The 15240-nt window shown below is 45.9% G+C and overlaps 1 protein-coding gene across 1 annotated transcript in view; it reads left to right on the plus strand.

The window, feature by feature from the left end:
- The window catches only part of LOC135224527 (nucleolar protein 6-like), a 254757-nt gene that overhangs the window by 213786 nt on the left and 25731 nt on the right, over positions 1-15240 (plus strand). Inside the window, exon 20 of the mRNA XM_064263598.1 lies at positions 6336-6530. Coding sequence (XP_064119668.1) covers positions 6336-6530 — 195 coding nt within the window. The remainder of the gene's footprint in view (positions 1-6335; positions 6531-15240) is intronic.

Consider the following 15240-nt stretch of genomic DNA (forward strand, 5'->3'; position numbering starts at 1 on the left):
ATATAGATAGTATTATCAATATTTTTATTAGTTTTCCTGATATTTTTGAAAATGTCAGATTCTAGTAGTTCGAGTATTCACTATTGCTGTGAGGGCTGTAAGACTAGCCTTACTAAGGCTTTCTATGATCCTCATACGTTCTGTAGTGAATGTAGAGGGCAAGATTGTAGTACGTATTGAAAAGACCTATAATGAATGTTCTACATGGGATGATAAACAGTGGAGGATTCGTAAGTCTCACTTAGACAAATTAGAGAGAAAAGAAGAGGAAGTGGCTTCTAGAGCTGATAAATAATCTGAGTGTAATAGCTACACCCAAACATAGTTTAGAAGTTAGTCCTATCTCTCTCCCTACTACTACTATTCATACTGTCTCCTATTCCTTGCCCTCCTACTGAACAGCCTCCTACTCCCATGCCTGGCTCCCTTCCAATACCATTGTCAGTCAAATCTAGGATTGATAAGAAAATGAACCTAGTAGTAAGTACAGTTGCAGAAATGAGAGCTTCCATGAGAGTGATCATGGAAAAAGTGTTCTCTGATAAAGTGGTAAGTGATAGTGCCGTGCCAGTGAAGGACATGGCTATCCGTACCGCCAATTCTCATAGACCAAAGTCCCTGCCCTGCTCCCTTAAACCTGGGAGAAGACACTGACAGTCCAAGTGAGACCAGTGGGGTTTGCCACAGGCAGTTGCCCCCACAGCTACTCCTATTGTACAGTCCCAGGTGTCGACAGGCAACCATTGGAAAGGCATCTTTGTATGTTCATCAATTATCCTCAAGCTCTTCCGACGAACAGTACTTAGATTTTTCCCAACCACGTAAGCACACTTCCGAGAGTGTTGGTCACTGTCCAGATCTGCAACCTATTAGGTGGCATGAGAAGTCTATTGGCAGTCCTCAGTCTTCTTATAGATACACGGTGGATCCTTTTGTTTCTGCCCCTGTACATCACGTCTACCTCTATCTACGTGGGACAGTCTGGGGACCTTTTCACCTGAGGGCTCAAAAGCTGAGCACTCTCACCTGGTTCCCAAGCATGCAACAACAGCTCATAAGTGCCCAACATCTACTAACAAACGTCTGGCGCCAGCCCCGAGCCCCCAGTGCCACTTCCTGTGTGACCAGTGCCAGCTATAAGAACCCAACACCCATTTTCATCCCAGCTGCCTCGTCATCACCTGCTTTGACTCATTTAATGAGGGATCAACCAGATGACAGGAGAAGGATACCCAAGATGGTAACTTTTTTCCTCCTCTAAGTAGGCCTTCAAGATGGGGGACTGGCTTTTGGCCAAAAGGGAGCAGGGCAAAGCATCTTTGTTTTTCCTCCCTTTCATTTACTCCTCAGGAGGTACTTATCTTAAGGGACAGGCAAAGTTCCTTCCTTAGGAGCCACTGCCTCCTCCCAAGGGGACTTCTCTGGTCTAATTGACTCTTCTCATTGTTCTGCATTCTCGTTGGCAAAAATAATGTTCTCCTCAGCAGAACTAGATTATCTGGTCAAAGACATTTTCAGTCTTCGAAGTTCTTAGTTTCCTAGATTGGATGGTGGGCACACTGGCCAAGATTATAAAGGACCACCAGGGTCTACTATGCATTCCAGAGGCCATGACATAGTGTTTTTCGTAAACAGCTTTTAAACCGACTTATGGATTTCCGTGCTACTAAAGCACTGAATGTTCCAAACTTTGTCCTAATTTTTGTAAGTATTGTGCATTGTCATTTGCGTTTCATCAACTTTTGTACTTTAGAAAATGAGGTTTAAGCAGTGCATAGACACCTAATCATCCACAAAAGTGGTGATGTGTATCAGTATTGTCAGTATAGCGTATTCTCCTTTTCAAATGGTTTAACTTGATGGCTAAATGTCATTTTACCTATCCTGGGCCATTCAAAATTTTTTAAAGCAAATCAATGTGCAGGCAGTCCTTTGTCATCGACAGGGGCTCCATTTCCGACAGCGTGGCTATAACCAAATACTATTGGCAATAGCAGTGCCGATAATCTGGGTTCAGTGACGCTGTGATTGGGGATCAGAGCCAATAGCAAGGGATCAGTGCTGAAAATCTAGTCATCATTATTGCTAGACAAGCACCATGAAACTGGACCTTTGATAACTGGGGACTGCCTGTATTCTATTGATATATAATTTTTTTTAAGTAATTAGGTTAAGAGGATGACTGCGTCACAGATACGTCATCAAGCACCACTTGTTTGAAACAGTCAGGGGAAAGGCAAGAAGTTGGTTTTTTCTAAAAGAGCATTTTTTCTTAAAGAGTAAACGGCTTAATTATGTACACCTGTCAATGCTGTTATAACCATAAATTAGGACAATGTTAGAAACACTCAGTGCTTTAGTAGCATGGAAATCCATACGTCAGTTTAAAAGTTGTTTACAAAACCACTACTATTTCATGGCCTCTGAAATGCATAGTAGCTGCATATTTTGCCTCGGACTGGATCGGGGTGTGGAGCTTTCTGCTCTATTCACCTTCAGAGTACTGAAGAAGAGAGAGCTCTGGTGCTCCTTTACTTCCAAAGGAGTCACCCAGACTCAGAAGTCAGCCCTGTTGTTCCCGCCCTGAAACCAGCATCACCTCTTCCCTTAGGATGCAGTGAAGGGAATTGCATCGGATTTACAGAAAAAATCTATGCAAGACTTGTTGGCTCAGTCATCTATGCATTCCAAGGATTCAACTGCCTTTCAAAACAGAACTGCCTCACCCCTCCAGCAACAGTCTCTTCATGGAGGGAGAGCTAGTGTATCATTCAGGACCAGTACTAAGTTCGGTTCACCTCTAAGTGTATTAAGAAGAGCTCTTCCAAGACAGTGCCTAGAAAGTGAGAAGGAAGTCCTTCATGTACCTGTAGGAGCCAGATTTCTAGAGTTTTGGGAGAAGTGGCTAATAAGAGGAGCTGAGCCTTGGATCATCTAAGTTCTAAAGGAGAGCCATGTCATCCCATTCCTTGAGAACCCCCATTAGTCACCCCTCCCATGACAGTGTATTTGGTAGGCTCTGAGAGACATTCGGCCCTGTTTGAGGAGGTTTCCTCGCTCATCCAGAAAAGGGCCATAGATAAAGTTAAGAACAGCGTGGAGGGGTTTTACAACTGACTTTTTGTGGTAGTGAAAGCATCAGGGTTGGTGACTGGTCCTTGATGTAAGCCCCCTCAAGCATTTTGTCCTGAAGACAAAATTCAAAATGGAGACAAGCCATTCAGACCTGTTATCCATTCACCAGGGCAACTGGACGATAACCTTAGATATGCAACAGACACATACTTTCACTTTCCTATCCACCCAGTTTCCAGGAAATATCTAAGGTTCATCTTCCAGGACAAGGTGTACCAGTTTCAGGCCCTTTGCTTTGACCTTGCTACGACCTCTCAAGTATTCTGGGGTCCCCGCTCCTCTCTTCTGGCCCCACTTAGTAGGGATCAAGTGGGAGAAAATAGATGTGATGGAGAGGAGAAGGATAGATTTCTTGTGTGTGCAGAAGACTTGACTGAAAGGGGTGGAAATGGGTATAAGCTCTATTACAGCAGGTCACAAGAAGGAAGAAATTGAGTGAATTATAGTAAATAACAACTGGAAGGAAAAAGTGGTAGAAGTAAAGAGAGTAAATGATAGGCTTTTAAATATTCTAGTAATAATAGGGGACAAAGTACTAGTAAATATAATTTAAGTGTACGCGCCTCAGATGGGGTACGTTATGTATTGAAGATGGCTCAGAGCTTTGAATTGGCATGTATGAACACATGGTTTCAAAAGTTGGATAAGTATACTTGATAAAGTATGAAAGTGGAGGAGTACAAAGATAAATAGATTACATCTTGGTTAGAGGAGCTGTCAGAGGCAATGTGACGAACTGTAAAGTGACCTTGGGAGAAGCTCGTGCTAAAAAACATAGGTTAGTGGTGATGGATTTTAAATGACAGGTAGGAAACCTGGGAAGAGAAAGATGGGATCTCGAATAAAGATTTGGGACCTTAAAGAAGAAAAAGAGAAGCAGTTTAGGAGGACTGTGAGTGAGATGGCTGAAAAGAGGGTATGCAGAATGTGGAGAGAGTAGCAGAGTGGAAAATATCTGGGCAGACATGAGAGAAATATGTGTGGGGGAAGCAGAGTAACTGGTGGGAAGAACTAGTGTATATGGAGTGTCTAGAGAAGAAAAGTGGCGGTGGAATGGAGAGGTGTAAGAATCAATTTTTAAAAATCAGATGCATTTAAGGACTGGAAAACAAGGCATGCACAGGGTGCAGAGGAACATGAAAGACTAAGAATAAAAGAAGGGAAAAAAAGGATATCTATAAGATTTCAAACATGAGGAAAAGGTAGAGACAGGATTTGGGTAAATGGGTTGTCATCAAGGATAGAAATGGAAATATATTGCATAGTGATGGAGACATTAAGAAGGGATGGAGAGAGTATTTTGAAAAACTTTTAAATACTGAAAATGAGAGAGAGGAGATGTGGGAAGCACAGAGGGTAGAGGGACCAGTGATGAGGCACAGGATACAGAAGTGACAAGAGCATTAAGTAAAATGAAGAATGGTAAAGCACCTGGTCCATCATAGTTCCAAATTCGAAATGATCAAATTGCTAGGTACAGAGGGGGAGAAATGGATGCCGGATTTATTAAAAGCTATATGGGAAGAGGAATTAATGCCAAGGGACTGGGAGGAGAGTCTAATGGTATATACATAAAACAGGTGGAAAAGTTTAAATACATAGGATCTAGTTTAAGCCAAGAGGGAGGATGTGAGACTGAAGTTGTCAGTAGGATAAAAGTTGCATGGGGAAACTGGAGAGAGATAGCTGGATTAGTATGTCATAAGAAAATGGCAATCAAGCTAAAAGTCAGGATCTATAGCTGAGTTACAAGACCAGTTTTATTGCATGGATCAGAAACATGGGCTCTAAGAAGAAAAGAGGAAGTAAAGCTTGAGAGAACAGAGACGAAAATGCTGAGGTGTATTATGGGAATATTGCTGCTTGAGAGATTGGAAAATAATGAAAGAAGAAGAGCTGGCTTAGCAAAGATATCAGAGGTGACTAAGTAAAGATTTCGGAGGTGGTATGACTTTGGTCTATGAGAATTGGCAGTACGGATAGCCACCCACCTCCTCCACTGGCACTGCACTATCACTTACCACTTTATCAGAAAACACTTTTTCCATGATCACTCTCATGGAAGCTCTTAATTCTGCAACTGTACTTACTATTAGGTTCATTTTCTTATCAATCCTAGATTCGAGACTGGCGATGGCATTGGGATCAGAAGCAAGGGAGCCGGGCATGGGAGTAGAAGGGCAAGGAACAGGAGACACAGTATGAATAGGAGTAGTAGTAGGGAGAGAGATAGGACTAACTTCTTATCTCTCTCTAATTTGTTTTAGTGAAACTTACGTATCTTCCACTGTTTATCATCCCAAAAATGTAAAACCATAAAACAAAAATATTCATATGCCTGCTTTCCCTTCTCCACCCATCCCACTGCATTTTGAGCCCATCCTTGGCAGGGAAACTGCCACCCTCCTCCTACCACTCCAAAACAACCCTTTCCCTGAATGAGTTCTTCTTTACAGCCTAACTGCTCCTCCTCTTCCATGGTGCCCAGTCATCTGAAATTTCTCCAGGCCTCCCCTGACCCCCAAACCCTTTTTCAGTTTCTTCAAGAATGTAAGCACTGTCACCAACATTTTCCTGAGGCCACACTGCATTGCCAATCATCAGAGAGTGGTTTTTAAAATTTTCTTAAACTTACATATACGTATTATATATCTTTGGTCCCTGTTCCAGTGGCAACTACTGATAAGAAAGTTGCTGGATAAAAATACATCAATGGTGATATAACTGTGGCATGATGTGGTTAAACACTGGTATGTTACCTACCTACTGAATTGTTTATCATTTACAAGAAAAAGGAGGGGTTGCATTATTGGTGATAGTTTCACTGTAATGAATTTATATAAATTAATGACAATGTACATCACAATTATGTTTTATTTTGGGTTTGCAGATATTTTTGTGCTAGAACAGCACCTAAGTGTTTATTTTTGAACTGTTTATCTTACTGAATGAGGATATATAGCAATTCAATTGCAAAGTGTGTGGCAGTCATCAGAATGGTTCCATTTCAAGTTTTCTGGTCTCAGAGATTTTATAAATTTTATATGTGTATACAGAAACAACAAAAGTGGATGGTGACAGGAGGATTTTTTTCATGCAAGGAAATCACATTCTCCAGTTTAAAACTATTAAGTTATTAGTTTAGAAGTCTCTCATATATTAAGTTTTAGTGCTGATTTCTATTCTTTCCATCTTTTCAGTTAATATTTCGTCCAAGTTTAGATGACTTTAATGTCGTAATCAAATTGCAAGAATCCCAGTTGAGTCGTCGCAAAGAGTCAGTTGATGCCAGCATGCCACAAGCCAAGTTCATTAAGCCCTACAAACACCACAGGAAAGAAATAATGCCTGTTGTGATGTTTGATCCTGCAGAGATGTATCTTAGGGAATTAAGGGTAAGGAGATTTCTTTGAGTATTTTAAATAGAAAGCTTTCCCTTCATCACAAGCCCATTATTTAAAAGCCTATTTTGTGTATTCCAAAATCCCAGACACATTATTGACTAAAAGGAAAACTTGCTCCAGTAAGTTGGCACTTGAACTATGGATCCTCCAGGTTATATATCTGTAGTGAATGGAATTTTTTTTTATAGTGTAGTCACTGTCTCAACCTCAAGCTAAGTGCATAATTTGAAGTTTAACTTGAAAATGTTTTAGTTTAGACTGTGGAACAACGATTTTATTGTGCATGAAAAGCCTTAAACCGGCTTTTTCGCCGCACGTGGCGGCGCCTCTCATGATTTTTAATAGTTATTTGTAGAAGCCCAAATTATTTTTAGAATTTATTGTTCTATTTAGAAGTTTTATGTAAAGAAATTTTCTACAATTATTATTATTATTAACCCACAAGATGTGGTGCGGCGCTAAAACCGATGCTTTACATGCAGCACAAGGACGACTTCGTTAACACACACATATAAACCAATTCAACCAATTAATAAATGCTGTACAGTGGTACCTCGACATACAAAATTAATCCGTTCCGAGCCAGCCTTCGTAACCTGAGCTTTTTGTATCTTGAACCGCATTTTACATGTAAATTGCCTAATTCGTTCCAAGCCCTACAAAAACACCCCAGTAAATTTTATAATAAAGCTAAATTGACCAATAAACAATGAAATACAACAAGTTGGACCATTCAGTACCTAACTTAATACGTACTACTAATATGTATTACATAGTACCTGTAAATAAAGTGTATTAGTATACATGGTATACAAGAAATACTGTACGTACATACGTACGTATGTAGTAAAATGTGGAACCTTACCTTTCGAGTGAGGCTATCTCCGAAAGTTGCAACAGACGAGGAGGACAAATGGCAGAAAACTTGTTAGTACGTACACGTAACTTTACGAAACAAATTAAAAAATGTCAGGAAACATAGACTAAACTTTACGAAACACATTAACAAAATCATAACACTTAACTTTACAAAAAACTTAAAATTAAATGCTTTTTTCTTTTTTTGATTTTTACATTTTTTTTTACTTTTTTATACTTTACGTTTTTTTAAAAATTTCAATTTCTTCACCACTTTCAACTTTGTTTTTTTGTAGTATCAGTTGGATCTTTCTTTTTGCTTTCTCCTACTAAAGGCCTCTTTAAAAAATAACTATCCAACGAAGATTGCTTCTGCCTACTTTTCAAAATGTTCCTGAAACAACTCAGGCAAACGTCATTGAACTGTGCAAACATACGACCTGTGTAAGCCTTTTCGGGGTGTCTTTTCTACATATGATTGCACCTTATGAAAAGCAGCTAGAGCATCCTTAATTTCTGCCGTTGTCATAGGGTCGTCGTCCTCCTTGTCGCTGCTGCTAGAGAACTCTTCTTGAACGACGTTATGTTGCATGGCCTCCAACTCCTTCAGGTCATCTGTCGTAAGCTCCTCTTGGTGCTCCTCGAGAAGGTCATTGATGTCATCCTCGTTCACGACCAGCCTCATGGACTTGCCGAGTGCAACGATCTCGTCAAGATCTGGTTGCGAAAGAGTTTCAGGATTGTCAACTGTCTGAATCTGCACCAGCTTCGCCCACGTCAAATCCCTCGAAGTGTCGGGCATCAGGCCAGAGTTTCCTCCACAAAGAATTCAAGGTTCGCCTCGAAACCTCCTGCCAAGCTTGATCGATGAGTCAGATGCATATCACAACATCGAAATGCTCCTTCCAAAATTCATGTGAGGTGAGGTTTGTGGTATCGGTGATGTCGAAACATCTCTTGAAAAGATGTTTTGTATACAGCTTCTTGAAGTTCGATATCACTTGGTGGTCCATGGGCTGGAGGAGAGGGGTGGTGTTAGGCGGAAGATAAAGAACCTTGATAAAAGAATTCTCCGCTAGGATATCTTCCTCGAGGCCGGGAGGGTGAGCAGGGGCATTGTCCAACAGCACCAGACATTTCAGAGGGAGGCACTTCTCTTCCAAGAATTTCTTCACTGTCAGGCCGAAACACAGATTTATCCTCTCGGTGAACAAAAGTCTCATTACCCAGGCTTTTGCATTAGCCCTCCACATTACTGGAAGCTTCTCCTTCAGCACTTTGTGGGCCTTGAAGGCTTGAGGAGTCTCCGAATGATAGACAAGTAGGGGCATCATCTTGCAATCCCCACTGGCGTTGGAACAAAGTGTGAGCGTAAGCCTGTCTTTCATAGGCTTATGCCCGGGTAGCTTCTTTTCTTCCTCCGTGATGTACATCCGACAAGGCATTTTTTTCCAAAAAAGGCCAGTCTCATCACAGTTGAAGACTTGCTGAGAACTGTAGCCTTCCTTGATCGTCATCTCGTCAAACGTCTTAATAAAGGCTTCAGCCGCTTTCGTGTCCGAGCTGGCCACCTCCCCATGCCTCACCACCGAATGGATGCCAGTCCATTTCCGGAATTTTTCAAACCACCCATGAGAAGCCTTGAAGTCGGGTTGGCGTCGATGTCCCTTCTCCTCTGTCGTCTTCGGCCTGGGCAATCAAATCACCGAAAATAGCGCTTTCCTTGTGGCAGATTGCCGTTTCCATTATCGTATCGCCAGCAATTTCTTTGTCTTTTATCCAGACAAGAAGCAGCCTCTCCATCTCGTCAAGCACGTGGCTCCTCTTGGTAGACAAAATAGTCACGCCCTTGGAAGGTGAAGCTGCTTTGATGGCTTCTTTCTGCTTAAGGATGGTGCCTATCGTCGACAGATTTCGGCCGTATTCCTTAGCGATCACACTCGACCGCATGCCAGCTTTGTATGTTTTAATGATCTCCATCTTTTCTCCAAAGAAAGCATCCTCTTCTTTCCGTGAACTTCAGCAACTTTCTTGGGACCCATGACTACGTATTTATTGTACATAATTAAGTTATGTAGTATACGTATGTACTAAAGTTCTCACACAACACAATAAAGTAGTACTACAATGAAATCACTAACGAATTTACGTTAATAAACAAAATCTTATAGAACGAACGAATTTTTCATGCGTACAGAAACGATGCTGCTTCGGAGTGACCGAAGAATGCCGCTATGTAGATGCACGATGGGAGAGATGCTGACCAATAGGAGAGCATGATCTTATGGTGGTGACTAGCATCAGGAACCAATGGGAGAGCAGGAGGATGGTGGCGAGTCTACTCAGTTGGCGGCGCGAGTTTTAAAATTGTTATAACTTGAATTTTTCGTAAGTTGAGACTTTCGTATGTCGAGGTACCATTGTATATACAGTAGTACCTCGAGATACGAAAGGCTCAACTTACGAAAAATCCAAGTTACGAAAGCTAAGACGAAAATTTTTACTGCTCTACATACGAAAAGTTTTCAATACGAAAGGTTTCTGAAAGTCCGAGATTCACCCCATAACAATTTTGAAACTTGCGCCGCACACCGCCATCTTAGTTATAGTAGACTCGCCACCATCCTCCTGCTCTCCCATTGGTTCCTGATGCTAGCCAAGCCATGAGATCCTTCTCTCTAATTGGACAGCATCCCTCCCATCATGCATCTTCTATACATACGTACTACGTGTTGGCGTGCTTTACCTCGGCCACTTCGCACCCGAAACTTTACCGTACGCAATCGGCATTCGTTCGCTCCAACGATTTCGTTTAGTAACGTAAATTCGTTAGTGATTTCGTTGCAATACGTACATATTATCGTGTTGTGCTACTTTATCGTGTTGTGAGAATGTAACTTAATTACGTACAGTACATAGAGTCATGGGTCCCAAGAAAGTTGCTGAAGTTCACAGAAAGAAGAGAATGCTTTCTATGGAGACAAAAATGGAGATAATAAAAAAGTATGAAGCTGGCTTGCGGTTGAGTGTGATCGCTAAGGAATACGGCCGAAATCCGTCGACGATAGGCACCATCCTTAAGCAGAAGGAAGCCATCAAAGCAGCTACACCTTCCAACAAGAGGAGCCATGTGCATAATGAAATGGAAAGGCTGCTTCTTGTATGGATCGAGGACAAAGAAATCTATGGCAATACGATAACCGAGACGGCAATCTGCCAGAAGGCCAGCGCTATTGTAAAGTTAAGTGTTACAGTTTTGTTAATGTGTTTTGTAAAGTTTAGTTTGTTTTCTGACATTTTTTTATGTGTTTCGTAAAGTTAAGTGTACGTATCTGCCGTTTGTCCTCCTCCTCCTCCTCTGCTGCCACTTTCGGAGATTGCCTCACTCGAAAGGTAAGCTTCGACATTTTACGTTACAGTAATAATATTTCTTGTACACTAATATACACTTTATTTACAGGTTTGGATTTTTATTCTTAATTTAGGTATTGAATGGTCCAAATTGTTGTAGTATTTCATTGTTTATAGGTCAATTTAGCTTTATTATGAAATTTAATGGGGTGTTTTTGGAGGGCTTGGAACGGATTACCCATTTTACATGTAAAATGTGTTCCAAGATACGAAAAACTCATTATACGAAGGCCGCCTCGGAACGGATTAATTTCGTATCTCGAGGTACTACTGTGTTTTGTAATTTTGTAGGTGTTTCTTGAATAGCTAAGGAGTACTATTGTCATGAAAAACATGTGAAATTATCTCAGAATATGTGGCATAAAACGTTCTAAAACTAAAATGCATTTTTTGAAAAAAACATTTTCTTTCGAACAAATATTCTTTTTAAATATAAATTTTCAAAATATCTTATTTGTTCCGACACGGCATACAAACCTTCGGTCCTTTTACAATAGGTAGGTTACTAGCGGCAGCTGGATAGGTCGTAAGCTTTCGAACAAGGGGTTCGGTAGTTAACTGCTTGTCCGACAGGCGCGCGCGCGCGACTGGGAGGTAAACAACCACTTTTGCTTTCGGCCTCACAGCGAGTGGACGTGTGTTCTGCGCTCTCTGCCCGCTTCTTCGTCGTTTGCTTTCCTTGCTTGTATGGTTGTGTTTCTCTTTATCTGTGAAAGATTTATTGTAAGTACAATCATTTCCCTTGTTTTTTCATTTATTCAAGTGTATAATTCTGTGATCGATGATGGATTCTCCGCGCCCTGCTACCATCCGGCAATTGTGCCCGGGAACTGAGGGGCGTAAATGCGGTAAGTTCCGCTCCTTCCCTGAAATCGATCCTCATGTGTTATGTGCTCGGTGTCGGGGGCGTGAGTGTACCCGCGCCGAGCCTTGTGATGTATGTGTTTCTTGGTCGGAGGCGCAGTGGGGCTTGTACGAGGGTAGGAAGAAGCGAAGGCCGGCAAAGGAGTCGTCGGAGAGCTCTCCCGCGACTCCTTTGGTTACGGACACTTCATCTTCTTTCCTGCCCCCGGCTCAGCTCCCACGGTTGGCGCCTTCCCCTGCGGGGGGGGTTTCCAGGTCCTTCTCCTCACCCGATCTTTCGAGTGTGGAGGAGGGCGCTAGGTACCCTGACGTAGAGTTGTATTCTGGGTCCTCTATCCGTTCGTCTACTCCGCGCGGACGGGTAGAGGCTTCCTGCTTAACCACCCGACCTTATCCTTCCTTCATGGTGCTGTGCTGCTTGCGGACGACCAGCCTTGGAACCAGGTTGTGGGCATCGCTGGGCTTGCAGGGCGTGCCGAGTGTCCAGGGGCTGCTCTACCATCTAGCTGGCTCTGTTGCGGTCACGCATGCCACGGTGACCACCACTACCACGACCTTGTCAACCCCTGGCTATGCTTCTCCTCCTCATCTGGTGTATTCCCCGCATGCGGTGTCTGTAACACCAACTTCATCGGTGCAGGGGCCGATCGCCGTGCCACGGGGGAGTGTGATGCCACCGCCACCCAGGTTTGCTGTGCTGCCTCGACCAGACTTCGTGTGCCCGAAGAGCTCGCCCCTGGACCTCCCACCGGTGCCAAGGATGTCGGTGTCGCTGGTCCGTCCTCCTGGCTTGACTGTACCTCCTGCCGTACCTGCCGTACCTGCCCAGCTGCTGACGAGTGATGAGATGTTGCCGACCACTGCTGCCGTTCCTGTACCTGTTCCTGCCGTCTCTGTTCCTGCTGTTCCTGTGATGCCTGCACCTGCTGATGTCGTTCCTGTTCGTGGCGCCGCTGCTCCCGATGTCGGTCTGTCTGGATAGGTGCGTCTGGGCCCTGTTGCTTCGGCAACAGCAGCCCCGGCTCCGCCCTAGATGGCTGACTTGACATCGGTCCTGAGGAAGGTGACGAAGAAGAAGAGGAAGAGGAGGAAGGTGTCGTCGTCGTCTACTGCCTCTCCCCCTTCATCTTCTAAGGCTTCAGCGCCTAAGAAGAAGAAGGTTGCCTCCTCCCCCCCTAAGAAGTCTCCTTCGGGAGCTTCTAAGGGCCCGTCTCGCTCCGGTGAGACGGGGGGTTCTTCCGCTGGTCCTCCTGCTCCTTCGGGAGCAGGGCCCGTCTCTTCTTCCGCAAGGAAGAAGACTACGGGGACCAGAGGGGTGTCGGCTAACACCGGCACTTCCTCGCCTGGTGTCAGAGGCTCTGCCACTGTATCAGGTTCCGTCTCGGCCTCTCGTTCGCGAGAGGTACAGAGTGTACGGTCGCCTACCAGTGATCGTGCAGCCAAGAACGAGACCTCTGAGCCCGCTCAGCGTCAGGTTCACGGCACGGAGCGGAAGACTGGTGACAGCCGCTCACGCGACTCTCACCAGACCAGCTCTCGCTCTCGCGGCGACCAGCTGGCTACCCGGGCTGACGTGACAGTCCACGACTGGCCACGGGCTGAGGCTGGGAAGAGGTCCCCCCGTTCGCCGGTGCCAGCCACGGCTGGCACCAGCGACATGACATGCCGTGAGGACAAGCACCGGTCTCACCGTGACAGTGGAGCCTGCAGGTCGCCTGACCGTCGCTCTCACAGAGAGCGATCGGGTACAGCAACCAGCACCAGCTCTTCTGACACTCGAGCTCGGGGCCGCTGTGCTCAGTCCAGCCGTTCTCCACAGCGAGACGGTTCGACCAGGCCTGCAGCTCGATCGCCACCGCGGGTTGACGATCGCCTGCAGCCCTCCAAGCCTGCTGGTTCTGCCAGCGAGCGAGGGGGGAGCGTCAGGTCTGCCCCTCCTCCCATAACCGTTCAACACCTCCTCGGGCTACACCGGGAGGAGCGAGGTATTGAGGAGTGATCGTGAGGGGTGCGCCCCTCATGATCCCACCACGACGCCCCACGTGCCAGGCACGGTTCTAGGACCGGCCAGGACGCATGCGCAAGTGGCTGGAGGAGACCGAGAAGGGTCTGTTGCTGTTCCCCCCCCTCGAGGGGGGAGCGTCTCGGGAGGTGCTCCTGTTCGAGGGACTGGACGGTCCTACTCCTCAGGATGCAGTGACTCCAGAGATCCAGAGGAACTTTGCCGAGGTTATTGCGCTGATTCGTCAGCACAACGACCTCGGGGAAGGGTCGCCACTCCCACCTTCCAACCCCACGTCCTGGCTCGAGTCGTTCTGGGGCCCGAAGAGGGAACCCAGACCGATGGTGGGATTGCCGCAATCGGAGCTCGCCGACTCGGTTCTGGACCAGGTTGAGTCTCTTGTCTCCGGGCAAGACGGCTCTCTCAAGTCCGGCAGGTCGAGCAAGCTACTTCCGCCTCCTCTACTGCGACAGCGGCGATTCTACGTGCCGTCTGAAGACCCGATGCCGCCCAAACAGGTAAACCCGGAGTTAGCCAGGCTAAAACACCAGTGGGGTTGTCCCCTCTGCACGCAGCTCCTTGCAGAGAACCTATGGTTCTTGCAGCAAGAGGCACTTGGCCTGGAATCCACTGCCATGGCAGCTTTCCAGGCCGTCTCCTGGATAGACCTGTGGTCCCTCACAGTGTCTAAGGTTGCAGCCAACTCCGGGGGAATCTCTCCCGAAGAAGACTCGGCCTTCAGGAGGCTTTGCCAGTCCGGGGGAAGAGCCATCTCCTTCCTAGTAAACCTGTGGGCCAACCTGGTACTCCGACGTAGGGACGCTGTCCTTACACGAGTATCCAGGGCGGCTGGGCGTGAGGCGGCATTAGGGCTTCGTAATGGACCTTTACGGAGTTCCTCATCTCTCTTCCCAGGAGAGATGGTAGACGCTGCGGTGGACAGACGTCGCACTGATGACAGTGACCGTCTGGTACACCAGGCAGTTTCGAAGGCTTCTGGGCAGCCTCGAACTGCGGCCAAGCCAAAGAACTCGGCTAGCGCTTCCACGGTAGCTAAGACGGTAGCCTCGTCGAAGCCCCGTAGAAAGACTCTGTCTTCTTCGTCTTCTGCCAAGGGGGGCCGCAACCAGCCCTCCTCCCAGCCTTCCTTCTCGCGAGGAGGGTCTGGGAAGAAGTCGAAGAAAGGGGGGAAACGCTAGGGACGGCGTCCCCCTCACCTGCTGCCGGAAGTGGGGGGGTGCCTGGCCAGCCATTGGGCAACTTGGCAGTGCTACGGCGCCGAGACCTGGATAGTAGATGTCCTTCGGGAGGGATATCTATTACCCTTCGAATCTCGGCCACCCCTCACCTCCAAACCGGTCCAACAGCAATCATACGTTCCAGGCTCTTCGAAGGACGTAGCATTAAGACAGGAGATCCAGACCATGCTGAGCAAACGAGCTGTAGAGATCATCACGGATCAGTCACCGGGCTTCTACAGTCGTCTTTTCCTGGTGGAAAAGTCTACGGGGGGCTGGCGCCCGGTGATAGATCTCTCTCCCCTGAACCGGTTTGTTCGCCAGACCC

The sequence above is a fragment of the Macrobrachium nipponense genome, chromosome 12 (genome assembly GCF_015104395.2).
Source record: "Macrobrachium nipponense isolate FS-2020 chromosome 12, ASM1510439v2, whole genome shotgun sequence".
Taxonomy (NCBI): Eukaryota; Metazoa; Arthropoda; class Malacostraca; order Decapoda; family Palaemonidae; genus Macrobrachium; species Macrobrachium nipponense.